The sequence below is a fragment of the Teleopsis dalmanni genome, chromosome 2 (genome assembly GCF_002237135.1).
Source record: "Teleopsis dalmanni isolate 2A chromosome 2, ASM223713v2, whole genome shotgun sequence".
NCBI lineage: Eukaryota > Metazoa > Arthropoda > Insecta > Diptera > Diopsidae > Teleopsis > Teleopsis dalmanni.
Genome location: NC_051847.1, coordinates 215451208 through 215469856, shown reverse-complemented (window position 1 = coordinate 215469856; position 18649 = coordinate 215451208). Strand labels below are relative to the sequence as shown.

The 18649-nt window shown below is 28.5% G+C and overlaps 1 protein-coding gene across 1 annotated transcript; it reads left to right on the top strand.

The window, feature by feature from the left end:
• Nucleotides 1–1568: 1568 nt before the first annotated feature.
• Nucleotides 1569–11834, top strand: LOC119682331 (retinol dehydrogenase 14-like). Its single transcript, XM_038095745.1, has 3 exons — nt 1569–1681; nt 10743–10881; nt 10941–11834. The coding sequence occupies exons 2-3, from the start codon at nt 10749–10751 to the stop codon at nt 11669–11671; spliced, it is 864 nt and encodes a 287-aa protein (XP_037951673.1). The 5' UTR covers nt 1569–1681; nt 10743–10748; the 3' UTR covers nt 11672–11834.
• The last annotated feature ends 6815 nt before the right edge of the window (nt 11835–18649 follow it).

Below are 18649 nucleotides of genomic sequence, written 5' to 3'. Positions count from 1 at the left end.
GAGAAAGTACGACTCCCCAATTCTAGTAGAAGGCAACCAATCTGATGTCAATAACATGATCCCAATTTTTAAGGTTGACAGATCTTTCAGATTAGTTAGAAAAGAGGCTTGTAATCTTTTCTTAAATACTCTTTTCGTAGCAATGATAGGCACTGACATGTGTGGTTGAATACGATTTCCTGCTCATCTGTAGAGCTAAAGCTCCAGCAACATTTATTACAAGACTGATCAAGTTTCATTGCAAATCATGAATCATGAGAACGGGATTGTAATTATGGGATGAGTTGGCTTGCGGTTATGACATTGAGTACCGTTTTGATTAAAGTCAAAGATCGGTACTGCTGGAAATTAGTTTAACAAAAGAACGCTTTTCCTTTTCAGAATAAAGCCAAGGTTTCCTGAACCTATGTTGCCATCCTAGTTAGATAGGTCTGCCTACACTAAAAGAGAGAGAGAGAGAGAGAGGTAACGAGAGAGCCAGAAAGACAGATTATAAATATATCAGTAAAAAAAATACTTCTTTTCATATTGTATACATCCGTCTGGTTTCACTCTGGTCACTTAAACACTAAGAAAAAGTTCCGTTATAATGCCACGTGATTACCAATGATACATATGGTATACCATTATTTGGATCGGAGCACAGCAGCATTGTTTGCTAAAATGAATAATGTCTTCAAGGCAGTTATTGGGGATGTCCTATATATTATTAAAGTAAGTATTTGATTATAAAAAACCCGATAAGCAACGTTTTTTTTTCTTCCTCTTATGCACTACTTTCACAGTTAGGTTAGGTTAGGTGTGGCATTGTAAATCTAAGCCTACTTGAACACAAATAATGGCCCGTTGTGATACCACGGATTCAAACCTCGAAAATTACAGAAATAAAAATAAAATAACCGGGCAAGTCTACCACTTCCGCAGTAGTCGCTTACCTTAAGCTATAGTTAGATATATTTTTGACAGATTTAATGTACATATTTAGAATCTTATAAACTGTTTAGTATTCAATAACCTTACAGTTAATCAGCTATTACCACACATAGAGCATTTAGTATCTAAAAAATGTATTTTTTCCATACTCTTAATCTCGTTGAAATTGGAAAGACTTAAGGAGCAAACTTTACTTGCAGCATCGAAGTACGTCACTGAAAAGATAATTTTCTCATTTTTGTATGTTTATTAAATTATGTATATGAATGATTTTTCGTCAAACTCTAAGTAACTAAGAGATTTATTTTCAAGAGACTAGTTCGAAGTAAATACGAGTAACCTGAGATAGCGATTCACACTTTTACTAGTTCAAAGAGAATTCAGAAAAGTAAGTTCAACTTGAAGTGTTCTCACAAAACAAGGCTTTAACATAAATTATGGATTCACCGCTTTAATAGGCGGCAAAAAGAAAACATAGATTTCAGCGCTCTTAGTGAAATTTAAATCTGGCCCAACAGCTTAGGTAATAGCGGCGAAATAAACCCAACAAGCTAAATGTAGCTCTGAATAGATGGCAACCTGTTGAATAAAACTTCAACGCGATGTTTGAGCCAGTCTTTAAGCGAACGTTCAAGGCGAAGGTTGTTAAGACAAAAGTATCTCATAGTAGAATAATAAATAATAATAATTATTTAATAGTTAAATAAAAAGTGCTAATTTGAAATTTGAAATAAATTAAAAAAAAAAGGTAAGTTATTAATGGTCAATCTGAACTCGGTTAAAAAAATTAATTACTGAAATATAAAATTTTATTTGGAAATTTGCTTGGAATTTATTTTGAAAAATTGCTGCTTAAGTAAAAAGTTGCTTAATGAGGTCAAAATCTGCTCGTGTGTGTTAAGATACAGATACATAATTTTTGTGGAATATGCATGTATATTTAATAAAATTCTTGTAAGTTTTATAGTCAAGAGTTTCGGAAAATAGCCATGAAAAAATGAAATAAGTAAAAATTAAAAAAGAAAAAAAATAAAAATATAAAAAAAGAGAAAAATGGTATAAAGAAAGTTGAAATATGTATCTTGTATCTTCTTCGCTTTTGCTACGTTGTGACGTGGTTAAAAAAAACATTGTTAAATTGTCATTGAACTTTGGTTTTAGCTTTATTTAATGCTTTTTATTCCGATATATTTTATAGCGTTTTTTTTTACATTTTGTTTTTAAAAGAAATATTTCGTAATCTGTAATCTGTAAGTTTTTTGTGGTCATTTCAATGAAGTGAAAGTGTTAGTTTACATATACGTTTCTCAAGAGATTTTAATCATTTATCAAAATTAACACAATTAAATAAAAACAAAATGCATATGTTTATTATATAATAACTTGTTATTATAATGAATCAAAAAATTATTTTAAATATTAACGCTAAATTGTTAAAAAGCACGACTTTAAAAAATCATTTTAATATTATACAATTCTCATATCTATTATTGAATAGATACTATTATTGTAAAAAACGTAAACGAATGTAGTGGACTACTTAAAATACTATAAATAAATAAGACATATTAGCTAAGTCATCACACTTTAAATAATAAAATTAAATTATAAATGATTAATTAATAAATAAAAAGCTTTTGAAATTAATTACTTTATATATATACATATATTAAAGATTTTTTAAAAAAGATATTTATAGAGAATATGTTAGGCGGAAAATGTTATAGCAATAATCTCCCTATAATACAATATTAGAGTAGACACCGGCTGCCTTACCGATTTTAGTAGAATTCATATATGGAACAGTGAAATGAATTAAATGATATGACTAAGCAAAATTTTAATTAGTATTAAACTAAAAAAAATATATGTTTTTTTTTGAAAATATGTATAAATATGTATATAATATATTTTATATACAAAAAAAACATTATTAAACAAAACACACATAGGTTTTAAACAAATTTTTTGGGGATTCAGATTTTATAAAAAACAAAGAAATGAATTTAAAGGATTTCAAATATCACCCAAATGCTAATATTTATAACTGGTTTAGTATTCATATTTCTCCATCAATAATTGGGTATTTTAGGTCAAAAAGATTTATGTTTCTTGAACCGTTTGTTTAACATGCCAATTCTTACAATTAGTTTAAAAATTCGGACCTTTCATATTAAACTTGTTTATATACATGGTGCTCAAATATATCACTTGGAACTACAACATAAGGCACGTATATGTTATTTAGGCACTATTTTATAGTCGTGCCGTAGTCTTAATACTGGCTTAATCATCAACTCTGCTGACTTAATTTGTTCATTCTTAAGTCAGTTTTGAGACTTAAATTACGACTGTGAAAGCGCCCCTAAGAGTTCTAGTACATTTTTTGTTATAATAGACTTAATTCATTCTTAATTCAGTTTTGAGACTTAAGTAACGACTGTGAAATCGCCCCTACCGGTTCTAGTACATTTTTCGTTATAATAATTTTTATATTAATGTAATAATGAAGCTGTTGAAACATTCTCCAACTCATATTCGGTTTATGGATTCGAGATTCTCATATCGGCTGAGCCATTTTAAAATTTGAGATGTCTAACTGATTTGATGGAATGTTATCTATTATAGATCATAAAGAGTTGAGGCTTCTGATATTGCTTTTTGTAATTACTCGAATTTGTTTTGAGCCAGTTGGATACTTTTGGGACATGAATTGTCTTATCTACAATTACAGAACTATTTAAAAGAATACATTATGATCTTTTGTAATGAAAAAGATTTTTTTAGATAATTGTACTCTGCAGAACTAGAATCGTAAACCACTATTGACTTTTTCTTTATTATGCTAATTAGTTTCACTAAATATTGAGAGTTAAATATTGAAAGAGTTTTGACAGAGTCATATAAACAGAGATATAAATAGTTATATATAGCGCGATCGGTTAATTCTACTAACTGGCTAGATTACATTATGCTATCTACATATAAATAGCGAATATTTACTGTATTGTATTTTTATAAATGTTATAAGAGCGTAAAAATTAATTGGTACTTTTGATAAAGCGTTCAAATATTTGGATCAGAAATTCTAAAAGGTTTTTTAAAATTGCATGCAATAAGCCTAACTATAGTTATAAATATTATATAAATACACGTACTAATTTATGGGTTTTAGCACTGCTTTCTTCAATATATATAACTGATACTTATAGTATCGAAGCCGATCTAAAAGATATACTAAATATAGTAAAAGTGATTTTTTTTCCAAATGATTGATCATAAAGAAAAATAAATATTTACCTGATCATCTATAGTTTTCATGTTTAAATAAATAATATTTTTTAGTAGATTTTTTTTTATGGCCTTAAAAAACGAAAATGTAAACAATTTTTTTCGCAATAAATAATTTCCCATGAATTACTCATGTAATTAATTTTGTTATTTGTTTTTTATGATGAAATTGAAATCTACTTAACAATGTTCATAATATTTACAATTTTGTAATTTGAAAGATGAGATTCTTTACATTTGCATTTAAATGAAATCAACTCATTTTTATTGTTTAAGTAGTATTATTTTTAAATTATTCTAATTGATATGTCTCACTACTTCATTTGAATAAAGACTATAAACGGATGTTAACTTTAAACCTAAAGACCTTTACATACACAGTTCTAGAGAATTCACTTTATTCTATACAAGACTTTGTATATTCTATTCTATACAAGACTTTGCATAGAATAGTTTAGTGCAAGTTCCCTAAATCATAAGCTACCAATTTTTGTAATAATACAAAACATAGTTTCTCTCTCATACATTAAAAAAGCCATCCTTACAAACTGTTCCTTTAAACATAGTTTTTTTTACCCTAATAGTGACTACATTAGCATTAACCTCAAAAACTTCAAAGCCCTGACTTAGGTATCTCTCTGTAATAAGCAGGGTGCAATGGTATATCATTGGTTTTAAAATCTATTATACCAATATATATTATTATAAAAATCTATTATACCTATATTAATTAAAATTTGCCTTCGTTTAAAACTCCAAGTTTCATTCTGTTCAATGAAAGTTTGATGAAGTTGAGAGATCCATTTTTTGATTATTGTAAAAGACGACCAGTTGAGATGGGCGAATTTTATTACCCTTTTTTATTAGAATATGCAGGTGCCAGTTTTCTCGTATACGAGTTTTGAAAGGTGGTTGTTAATAGAGTTTAGATTCATTTGGACTAAGAAACTATTTAAAATTTTCATTATTGACTCGAATAAAGTATATTTAGCAACTGCATTTAATTAAATTGATTATGAATAAGACAAAAAATATTCTTTTTCACTTTGCTATTTATTTATGTAGATATTTATTATATATTTTTTTATATATTATATGTATGATTATTGATATATACTTTTTTTTATCGATAACAGCAGTTACAAACTTTGTTAACAATGGTTAGTCCATACATATATAAGGTGAAATGAAGTTATAATTGCAGAATATCGACTTACCCCCTTTCGTAAGATTTATTTTTACAAATTTTTTACTTTAGGTAACCGTTAAAAAAATATAATTAAAATACAAAAAAAGTTTTTCTTGCAATAATATAAATAGATACTTTCTTTATAAAAAAAAAAAATAATAATATTAAGAAATAAAAATTATATTAACAAATTTTATAATAGATTTTGCAGTTTGTGTTAGTTTTGAATTTGATTACAAAATATTTGCTAATTAAATTTAACCTTAAACTCTAAATTTCATCTTGACATACAAACATACAAGATACAAAAAAAAACAAAAAAATTGTCGAAAATTTGTTTGTATCAAAATATAAAGTATCTTAACTGGAATAAGCGTTGCTGATCGTGTGTTGTGTAACAACTAAAATTCAAAAAAAAAAGAGTAAAAGAAATATAAAAAAATATCAATAAAATCAGACTCAGACTGAATTATAAAAATTCGTGAATAAATTATAAAAAATTCATTATTGTTTTTTTACCGCTGTCACGTTGCCACTCTTAGTCCACTAACTATAATTATGTTATAGAAATAAAAGAGTGTTTTGCAGATATAATAATTATTTACTTATGCATATTTTAGATGGGTTTCTTGGGTTTGTTGTCAAGTGAGCATTACGTATGCGACGTCTTTCTAATGGCACTTTTTTCGGCATTCGTTGCCACTTTATTGAGTATTCGCTTCTACTTACGCATAACATCCGGCAGATGCTTCACTGAGTTTAACAATGGTTAGTCCATACATATATAAGGTGAAATGAAGTTATAATGCAGAATATCGACTTACCCCCTTTCGTAAGATTTATTTTTACAAATTTTTTACTTTAGGTAACCGTTAAAAAAATATAATTAAAATACAAAAAAAGTTTTTCTTGCAATAATATAAATAGATACTTTCTTTATAAAAAAAAAAAATAATAATATTAAGAAATAAAAATTATATTAACAAATTTTATAATAGATTTTGCAGTTTGTGTTAGTTTTGAATTTGATTACAAAATATTTGCTAATTAAATTTAACCTTAAACTCTAAATTTCATTTGACATACAAACATACAAGATACAAAAAAAAACAAAAAAATTGTCGAAAATTTGTTTGTATCAAAATATAAAGTATCTTAACTGGAATAAGCGTTGCTGATCGTGTGTTGTGTAACAACTAAAATTCAAAAAAAAAAGAGTAAAAGAAATATAAAAAAATATCAATAAAATCAGACTCAGACTGAATTATAAAAATTCGTGAATAAATTATAAAAAATTCATTATTGTTTTTTTACCGCTGTCACGTTGCCACTCTTAGTCCACTAACTATAATTATGTTATAGAAATAAAAGAGTGTTTTGCAGATATAATAATTATTTACTTATGCATATTTTAGATGGGTTTCTTGGGTTTGTTGTCAAGTGAGCATTACGTATGCGACGTCTTTCTAATGGCACTTTTTTCGGCATTCGTTGCCACTTTATTGAGTATTCGCTTCTACTTACGCATAACATCCGGCAGATGCTTCACTGAGGTAAAAATTGGAATAATTACACATTATGGCTTTAGTAGTCCCAATTTCCCTATTCTGTTGGTTGAAAGTTCTATTTTAATTTATTTCTATGGATGAGTTAAAAACTGTAGACATAATTCTATTTTAATTTTCTTTTCGCATATACGATATAATGTTGGACATTTTTGAAAGTATTTTACATTTCTATTTAAAAAATCTATTTGATATTAATTTTAATAAACAGATACAATATATTTTTAATATTAACAAAATACCTATTACTTTTGAAATAATATTTAAATAAAGATTAAATGTATATTAATATGATACAGATGGTGCATCCGTTAACTAGGCTCCAGCCACGTTATAAGCCTCACTCTAAGTTGTTTATTCATATATGTATATAAAAAAAGTTTTGTTTAAAAAAGTTTTTTTTGTTAAATATATATACTTCTGCAATATAGAATACAATACTTAATTTGTATAATGTGATTTTAACATAATATTAACATATTTTTAATGATTATCAAGTATTGGCCATTATCGAGTATTTATTTTATTCAATTTTCTGCAACACTTAAAGTCGGTCGAAGAAATATATTATTAATATAAGTTTTCAGCGTCGCATTTCAAAACATTCTTCACAAAATATGTAAAACGTTGTTGTAGTTAAAGGCTATTAAAGGCTATTAAAGGCTATTAAAGGCTATTTACTTAGCATTTGTAGGAGAAATTACAGTAATTAGTTTCAATTTTAGTAAATTAATAGACAAGGTGGAGAGGACAATTAAACCATTAGTTCTGTATAATAGCTTAAATAACTTTCATGTACAATATTACCGTAGAGGTTTATAAAATTTATAATTACTGAAAAGAAAGAAAATTTCAGACAGATAAGTAAAACTACTACATACCATAATATCATTATATATCACAAAACAACTAATACTTTTCTAAGTGTCACAAGGAGTAATGTTAATCTACTTAAGTCTCCCATTACAGTTCATTAGGTGATTGTTGAAGTGTCAACATCGTACACTGTTGTTTGCTAAACCTGAAGATGCAATTATAAGTAAGAGTGAACATTTAATGCAGAAATAACACCATTACTTTGAAAATGAACTACTGCCCTATTCAAATAAAAGGAACCGACTTGATACGTCTGTAAGCTTGGCTTTGTCTGAAGTTTCAAAAGATAATATCTCTGTCAGGTTAGGGGCTCAAAGATTTTATTTTGTCACTTAGCCAATGAAAAACACTGATACACAATATGGATTTCAGTTTCCTTCTCATCTGCAGAGCCACTACTCTGACAAAAGTCTTTGGGGTGTAGATTAAAATTTGATTATTTTAAGCATTCCAAATAAGCAACAATCCGATACCATAGTAGTAAGTAAGAAACTATATAGCTTAGGACCCACTTTGCTCCGCAGTGAATTATCATTACTCTGTGTAAAAGACCCTGTAATGATTAGGCACTCCAATTGACATACTAAGACCCAGTTAATTGAAAACGATTTCATGAATGACTGTGTCATTTAGTATCGAGCGCAAATGTAAATTACAACCCTATTAGCAGGAACTACTTTATTTTACCTAGTAATCTCTGTTGGGTATGAGAGAACCGAATTCTTAAACAAAGTTGAGGTATGAATATAAATTATCTATAGAATTATGAGATAGAAAATTCTAATGCAGTATATAATGTTTAAAATTGGGTACGGTTTGTTGGTCTTCCTCCATTTCAGCCGGACTCACAATAAGTGTGTGTTAGAGAAATAAAAAAATCATATATAAACTAAAAACAATTCCCTACTTCTCTAGTTATCTCAACTAAACTTAAATTAAACTTAATTACCTAAAAATTCCCTCAATGTTTAATATATCCGTAGTAAGGTCAGAATTTAATGATGATAAAAATTTTTATGACAAGGTATAGGTACATATAATAAAATTAGTTTTACGGATAAATTAACATAATAAAAAAATTGAAAAAGTTGTTAAAATTAAAACCGGAACAGTTTCATTTAATCATAGCTTATAAGTTTCGTTGTCATACCACGGTATCTTATACTAAAATACACTGTAAAAATTGAGATACTCATTGCTTAATCATACTCATAAAAAGACCGAAAGGTGATGTCGTTTAAAAAATCTGTTGTTTTGTTATTAAATAATAATAAATTTCAATAATTATTAGGTGTAGAAAAGCACTGTAGCACATTATTATTAAATATTTACTATAAATAATTGCTAAAAGGTCGTGATAAGAAGTTAATAGTATTTAAAACTGCAGTTCATTTAAGTTTATTGACGTAATAAGCATTGTTTATTCAGGAAATATAATACGAGTATATAATTTAATGACAATAATACTTTCACCATCTTAATTAGTGGACTCGTATATCTTAATTTTCCTATAGATATACGCGTATACAATCATATTTTCCGAAACTTATAATAATCGAATAAAATGCGGAATTAGATCATATAGGTATAGCGCCAGATAATCAGTAAGTAAACATATTTTATAGTTATTAAAGGTAGAACTTTTTACTATTAGTATATTATTTATACTTTCTTTGCAACTTCTGGTTTCTTCTTAACCCTTTGACTAAGAATGATTAACTTCCCGATCCCGTTTATTCTAATTATTGTACTACTATACATGCTGTAGTTGAGTGAGGGTAAGACCTGATTGGAGTATATGAATATACTATATGTGTATTGTTAACTTAACTGTGATTACGGTTTTGATCGTATCTGATCGTGTTCTTTCCGTTTTTCCGTTATTCTTCTAAAGTATATCTTTAATAGAATAGGTCGTCGTGGCACATTAGCAAAATCCTAAGCAAACTGTTGGAAAGTATGACTCGACTTTTAATTAATCATATATAAGTGAAATATTGATGATACATAATTTTTTTGTGTGGCAACAAGGCGTCTCTAAAAACTCTTTCATGCCGCTATCGATACTATTAATAAAATTTTAGTTGATATTTCATTAAGTAGTAGCAAATGTTGACTATAGATCATTGGGCTATAGATCGAATACAGATTTTTAAAAAATCTATAACGAAATTTAAATTGCTAATAATTTCTATTATTTAACATAAACATTCCTACATCTTATTCTGCTTTTTCTATTTGAATATCGGTCGTTCTTGAAATCCTTCAATCCTTCATCCTCTTCCAGATATTGATACCTCAAATTGGATTTTTTTGGCGCTTTTTAGTGTGACATGATCAGAATTGTATCTCTGGAGTATATACTATAAAATATTCTTTTGGCAGAGTTTTTTTAAGTGTATTATATATAGATTATATTGTTAAGGGTATGGTATATCACCTAAGCCTCCCGGATATGCCACTGCGCTATATTCATAGGGTTCCAGCATCTTCCTCCAATTTTATACACAATTCTGTAATGTAATGATGTAGTAATTAATAATTAAATGTGTTTAATAACAGGTTATTTTTCGTATGACTTCTATTTGTGTAGATAACTTTTTTTATGCATACCTAACGCTTTATATTTTGAATAACAGAGCAAGAAGTAATAAAATAGTCTATATAGTATGTTAGACACTAAATACAAATTATAAGAGTTATATTAGATAGTCTATTTTTTTTATACAACTAACTTGAGTGCTTTTTCCTACGTGTGGTTTCTGCAATAATATACGGATAAACACAGCATTACCATGTGTAATATGTACATAATTATTAATTAATTTTATTATTTATATAATTCGCAACTGTAAACTCTTTAATAATAAATTTGTTTATTTTTCCAGAACAAAATGGAAGGTAAAACAGTCATTATTACCGGTGCAAACAGCGGTATTGGAAAGGAGACCACCCGCGATTTGGCCAAGCGTGGAGCCCGTATTATAATGGCTTGCAGAAATTTGGAAACAGCAAATGCAGTGAAAGGTAGATAATTTTTATTTGTCATATATTAATACAAATATATACATTTTCATTTTCTTCAGATGAAATCACAAAAGAGACTGGCAACAGCAAACTAATCGTGAAGAAACTGGATTTGGGATCTCAAAAGTCAGTACGCGATTTTGCTGCCGATATTGTTAAGAATGAAAAGAAAATCGATGTGTTGATTCACAATGCCGGCATGGCCTTGGCCTTCCGTGGTCAGACAAGTGAAGATGGTATTGAATTAACAATGGCTACTAATCATTACGGTCCTTTCCTTCTTACACATTTACTCATTGATGTACTAAAGAAGAGTACACCATCACGTATTGTCATAGTAGCATCGGAATTATATCGTTTGGCATCTGTCAACTTAGATAAACTAAACCCGATTGGCACTTTCCCCGCTGCTTATTTGTATTATGTATCGAAATATGCAAATATTTACTTTGCTCGTGAATTGGCTAAGCGTTTGGAAGGTAGTGGTGTTACTGTGAACTTCTTACATCCTGGTATGATTGATTCTGGTATATGGCGCAATATTCCTTTCCCACTTAATTTACCCATGATGGCAATTACTAAAGGTTTCTTCAAGACACCAAAAGCTGGTGCTCAAACCACTATTTACTTGGCTACATCTGATGAAGTTGCCAATGTATCAGGAAAATATTATATGGACTGCAAGGAAGCTACACTAAATGCCGCTGCTATGGATGAGGAAAAAGCTAAAAAATTATGGGAAGAATCTATTAAATTGGTTAAATTAACTCCACAAGATCCAAAAATCTAATAATATACATAGATCGACTGGTTAGTGAAAACATTTAAGTTTTTTTTAAAGCTTTTCTAGTTTACAAAACACTTTTAGTTATTTTAAGTATTTTTCCAATGAGTGAGCAGGAGAGAAATTTTATACAAACTATAAAACTTTTTTATTAATAAATAAAATATATTTACTTAAAAATTTGCATTTAATTGATGTATGTCGTTTCGTTTCAATATAAAACAAAAATTAGTTCCATATTTAAGTCAATATATACTGAACAACTCAGCGTTTAGAACCCATAGTTTTAGGGTGTATAACTATCTCTTTCTAAAGCTGTGGTTCCCAATCTATTTTTTACCACTATGACACTTTTGTTTTTATTTTAATATGCTTTATGTATCTCTGGTATAATATATAATGAATTGTATAAGTCCACAACTACATTATATAGGCTATAAAATAGGTATATAATTACTTGGAAATTTTTTGTGCATGTTATTCAATATGTGAGGTCTCAGCTATGTATTCACACCTCTTAAAATTGATTCACGGACCATTTTTAACCATCTCCACCGGTTGGGAACCACTGTTCTAAGGGCTTTATATAGTCCTTAAATGTTCTAACTATTGTATTAAGATATTAAAGAGGATGCAAGGTATGGAGGTATTCACATGTGTTTCAATAAAGCATATATGGAGAAAATTGAAATGATTGTGTCTGCTAATATACGATACTAGTGCACTTGCGGAATTATTTTTACTAATATTTGGGAAATGAAATGATATGCAGTAAATATGGTCCGAAATCTTGTAGCAGTTAGTGACATTTGTTTTTCATTTGTGAGATTCAAAAAGACATTTCAGTTGTTTTTATATAATAATATATTTATTTACTTTATCTTAAATTATAACAAATAACAAATATCGTAGACGCTATCTAAAAAAAATAAAACCAATGGTCTCTATACTCCTTTTCTACCACTACCATTTGCCTAGTCTTAACGGCGTTTGAACAGTCCATGAACAGTCTCGATTCGATTTTGCAAACTGTAAATATATATGTTCATAAAACAATAGATTCTTGTATTGTTAGTAATACTAAATACGAGTAGTATTATCTATATTTCACACAGGGTACTATTGCTAGCATGTAGAAGTTTTCTATACGCAATTATGTGTAAATCAGGACTTGTCTACGGTTAATATTAAACTGTTTGAAGTATGAAGTATCTTTAGATTTACAAGAAAGGTAAAAATTTTATATAAGTTCAAAATCGTTAAAATAGTGCCTTATATACATACAATGTTATTTCCAAAAGCCAGTGTTCAGTATATAGAACAACTTTTGCTAAACTGTTGTATCGCAAGTATAATCTTGACAGATAAGTTTCTATTCATAGATTCATTTTAGATATTACTCAGAAGCTAAAGCAACATAATCATTGATCGGATTACAGACAAAGAAAGCAATTTTAATAAAGATCAAATGGCAAGGACTCTAAACTAATTTTTAAATACTGTTTCAATTATTTACTAACATTAAATTATTTTAAATAAAAGAGGTTATTAAAGAACGATTAAAATTAACAGATTAATATTTAGGGAAGAGAACTGAAAATTAGTCTATGAAACGCATATGTAAAAAGCAAAGTTTTTAAAAAACAATCTATAATATTTAGAGTTCCGACTAGTGGTAGAAAAATCGTGTAAGTTTAAATCAGTTTCTTCTATAACAATCTATACCCCACCATTTTCGGTACCAGTATATAACCAAAACAGAGACCATTATCAATACCAATAAATCCACAATAGTTTAGTCTTTCTACGACTAGGTACTTCATTTTTTAAGCCATTTAATATTAACTATAGACAAGTCCTGATTTGCATATAACTTTCGCTTTCCAGAAAACTTTACTTTTAAATCAAAAAAATTATCAATCCATAGTAATAGTCATAGGTGGCATCACAAAGCACAATAGGTAATAGCTATGTAACATTTTATAAGAGTTGTCTAATCGTAGAAAAGAAACTCTTGTCGTAGAAAATGGTTTGCCGGAAAACTTTTTTTTGAAATGGAATATATTATTTATCCATCTATACAGTACAGAAGTAATCTTAAGGCAGCAAACACGAAACAATATACAATAGATTATGTAAAATTATATAAAGGTGTAAGAATAAATACACAGTAAACTAATTTTTAATCTAGAGTAAATTAATTGAAGAGAGCGATATAAATTTTCTACTATAGAATAAATACGAAGTTGTTTGTCTGAATTGAATTCTAAAATAAATCTTATTAAAAATCTTATTTAGGAGGTATAAATAAGATGAAACGGAAATTATGTGGATCTTATATAAGTAACAGTTTATAGATATGGTAGTAAATGGTTTATAAAATTTATCTCAAAAAATTATTTACAAATAATTAAATACAAGAATTATTTCCAAGACCACTGATGTTGGGTATTTGGCAATACTCGAAACAGCTGTATGGTCAGTCAAAAATTCAATTGATTAAAATAATATAAAATTAATTTTTGTTGTTCTTCGAAAAAAATCTTTATAAAATAATTATCCTGATTTATTATTTGTTATGTTTATATGTTAAATTAAATAAGAAAATCCGAAATCATTTCTTTATGTTCTCAAGAAAATCGACTAAGAAGTCAAAACTATTGTTTTAATAAAGTCACATTTGATGGGAAAAATGTATCACATCAAATCACAGCGGAACAAGCTGTAATCTGATATTCTGGATTGAAAATGAAGGACTTTTACAAACCAAACAGCAAAATCAAAATAAACTGGTTCCAAAAATTTAATTTATTAAATTTAAAATCCTTGCGAGTGAAGCAAAAGTTCCCACACTACAATCGCCAACTCACCTGTTGAATGGCTACTGCTTAAGCCATACACAACCAGTAATGATACTGTAAATATCCCGAAGGACCTTAAATGAGACATAATCTGATAAAAATTGCATGCATTTTGCGTACTCTAACGTCCCCTTTTCCGCACTCAATTATTTCATTGTACCGCAATAAAAGGCGTAAATTTGTGTGCGCCGTTTTGTGGTAGATTACAGGGTGCAGATAAGTTCGTAAGTACATCGAAAGCCAAAAGATACATTGACACGTGACTTTTGCTCTTATCGTGATGATGATTGCTGTTTGCCGATTTGTGCTACAACTATTTTTACTAATTTTTATTTAATGACTGTAATTGAAATTTAATATTTTTCCAAAGGATTATAGATACAAATAACATTTCGCAATCGAATTTGCAGCAGTGATAGATAACGTGAGCTGTTTGTTCGAGAGAGAATAGGATTAATGCCATGTTTGCATATTTACTGATCTTGTCTAATGTCTATCATTTAAGGATTTAATTTGGTTGATTAGTAGTATTTAATTTTTGGTTATGTGTGAACGTTTTCAAGAACAAACTTTCTCACATTGCGGAATAAAAAGTGAAAACATTAATTAATTTTAAGTTTTATATTTAGAAGAGTATTTCATGTTATTTATATATTTTTTCTTGTATTTTTATATTATAATTTGTATACTTTAATGTAATGTATTAAAATTTTTTCTTTAGGCGCAAACCTTGATTAGTAGTAGTCCCTTTGCAACCCTTTCGGAAAATATCACGTTACAATTAATTTAGCGCGCTTCACTCAAGTGTACTTAACATTGAAAACAGAAGGACAAAGAGATATCATCAAAAAAAAAAACATTATTCCAGTATACACGACATATTGATGAGACGATGGTGTAATTTAAGACATATCAGTTTATTAGCCACTGGGCATGGAAAACTATTCCTTAACTGTCATTTTTAAAAGTCAATTTTTAGTGCCACCAAACAACAAAAATTATTTCCTGATAAATTCAATTATTAAACGACATAGTCCTGAAGTTCCTTTTTAATAATTTTGTTAAATTTTTTTTATTTTGTACTTTAAGAACCATGCCTAGACCAGCTGTCACCACTAAGTACATCACACTTTGTCATATTGACACGTTTGTGGTCATTGATACTTTTGGCTGATATAGCAGTTCCACTAATTTCGGAGCAGTTGGAAAAATATTTAACATATTTGGAATATTTGGAGTATTTCCGAAAGGATAAAAACAACTCAAATCTGTCACTTAATGAAATGTGTGTTTTTACTAATAAGTGCTATAAGACATATTTATTGGGCGCGAAATAATAGTGGGTATGGAATAAAAGCAAAACCCTTTTTGTGATCTACACAGAATTCTACTGTCAAACCATATACCTAGGAAGGAAGGACATTCATATGAACACCATAAAAGTGTGCTGAAGTACTGCTTTATAATGAAAAAACGGTCCATGGGATTTCGTAATATAGGCTTTTACATTTGTAGGCAGTTATTAAAGCCAGATTTCAGATTTGTTGATTTTTTCTTACCATGAAGATAGGAATAGGTGTTAATTATTTTAATACAATAACTTATGTTTTTGTCTTTGAAGCCAATAAAGATGCAGCAACATCTGACCACTATGTGTTAAATTATATACAATAATATTCATATGAATTTTCCGATTAGACCCCCTAAAATCCCACTTCGGTGTAGGGTTCAGAATATTCCGGAAGTAGAATATTGTGTGTCCCTTAGGAATGCACTCCCCTCCCCCTTACTTTTTAGAGTATAACTAATAGTAAGTGGTTTCACTTGCACCACTCTACCTAGGGAGAAACCTGGTTTCATGAAATCCAGATGCTCATTACTTTAGTGGTTCTGGATATTCCATAGGATTTGGAAATGTTGAGGTCATTGTGGCTGGTAAGTGAAGTTACGTAGAAGAGTATTAGTATGTATGCTTTCATTTGAGATGGAGTTGTCGGTTGTATTTTTTTCAACCGGGTGCTGTGACCCGATGTAGTTGTGACCTGGGTGCATTCAATATTTGTTCAAATCGTTAAAATGATAAAAGAACACTATCAGATTCAATTATGATAAAACATTCGGTATATTTTCGATTGAAGTGTTGTGGTACGAGCAATAGTTACATAAGTAGACATTTTATTTTATTTATATTAAAAACTGATCGATGCTAAAAGCAATCTTAATTCAGCCTAAATAAAGAAAATTATATTACTTTTATAGTTTAAAATAATTTAATAAAAGAAATTATAAAGATCATTAGAGTGCTGTTTACAAGTACTATTATCCTAATTTTCGGTAGTAAAATTTTTATTATCAAGACTGAAGGGAATGAGTTTTTGAAAAAAATTTGGTATATTTTACAATTTTACTACAACATTGGGCTAAAGTGAATATTGGTGACGATTATGGTGAAATAATTAACAAATACTATCTTCTATTACGAACTATCAGCTTTTAACACAGGTAGCTACAGAATAGCTAGAAGAAGCTAGAAATAATTATATAAAAATTCATAAATTCAGCTGTGTAAATATGAACTTTAATTTAAATAAAAATATGCATCAGAAGTTGCACCTTTAAGCACAATCTACTTCTTCTCAATTAATTAAAATGTATCTATAGTAACGTAAGCTGGTCTCTCTTCCCATTCAACCCCAACATTCACATTTTCAATTTGTATCAATTGTGTTGAGTTAATAAATTCTGTAAACATTGAACACCACAAATTCGCAAGCAAACACGCACCACTCAATCGAATCATCGAAATCCTAGGCAATCTATGAGATACGCCGATGTGTGACACGCATATACCTGTTATCGCCACCACTGTTAATTGTAGCGAATTTTCAACACGTGAGTCTGTTTGAGTTTCTGGTATTTAAATCTTTTATGCAATTTTATCTGTTTTCGCATTATTAATTGGCTAAACACTGGGCAAGAGATTTTTCTTTTGAGTACATTTAAGCCGGGGTGGACGGATAATATCACCACTAGAACATGGCTTTTGATGCGTTCGATTTGTGTTATTGTATCTTTTCTTTAATGTGCAGAATTCAGCTTATAAGCATTTTCCCGTTGTGCCTTCTAGTTTTGGTTTCGTTGCTGGAGCCGTCAGTGCAGCATTTTCACGAATTTCAGAGGCTTCGAAAATCAATGAAATACTTTTCCTCCATTGGCACTGATGGGGCTTCATTTGTATGCCTGCAAGTTGTTGTCTATTTTGAGTGAAAATTAAAAGAAAACAGCAGAAAAGTTTTTACAAATTTTTACTTACACAAGATAAAAAATTTGTATTAATTTTTTTATTTGCAAATATTTAGATTTTCTTGTGTAAAATTAAAAATTTAATATGGACAGAAAAAAAAAACAAACAATCTGATGATATGTGTAGAAATGAGTGCAAGACCATAAATAAAAAAAAAATACAAATAAAAAAATACAGTTATATAATATAATCTATGTTTTTTTAGAAACAAAATCAAATTCCAGAAGGGTTCGAATAGAAAAGAAAACGCAAGAACAAAGATTTAGTCAATTTATTAAAATTTAACTGCCAAATACTCATCAACAGTGGACTTAGAAAATATTCGAATTTCTTTTTAATTAGTTTATAGTTCGTATACAATTTGTTTGGACTGTAGGTGTCAGCCAAATCTCAATAAATTAACTAAATTTTTGTTTTTGTCTTTTCTTTTCTATTCGAATCAATTTAAGTTTTAAAATAACTTTTTTCTCGTCATAGAAGCGTAGCTTTCAGCAAAAATAATTAACTTTAAAATTAAATTCCTAGCAATGAGTAATATTTTCACAGTGATACTCCTTTCCAAAGGCTTCACAGTGACACAATGCAGAAGACTTATATCTCCACAGCTTTACAGAGTAACATATCGATTTGAGGTAAAACTGAAGTTGAAGCATTGACTTTACGAAGAATAAATTAATTAATTATAAAATAATTTGATTTATTTAAGTAAATTAATCAGTTCTATATGAAAAATTAAAATAATTTCATGAATTCACACTACTAAATATTTTATAAATACTTCAGTTAACTCTTAATTCCACAAATCTGACCGATAAAAAA

Coding starts and splice junctions, on each gene's coding strand:
- LOC119682331 (XM_038095745.1), top strand. CDS start 10,749: ATGGAAGGTAAAACAGTCATTATTACCGGTGCAAACAGCGGTATTGGA. Junction 10,882..10,940: donor AACAGCAAATGCAGTGAAAG/GTAGATAATTTT, acceptor CATTTTCTTCAG/ATGAAATCACAAAAGAGACT.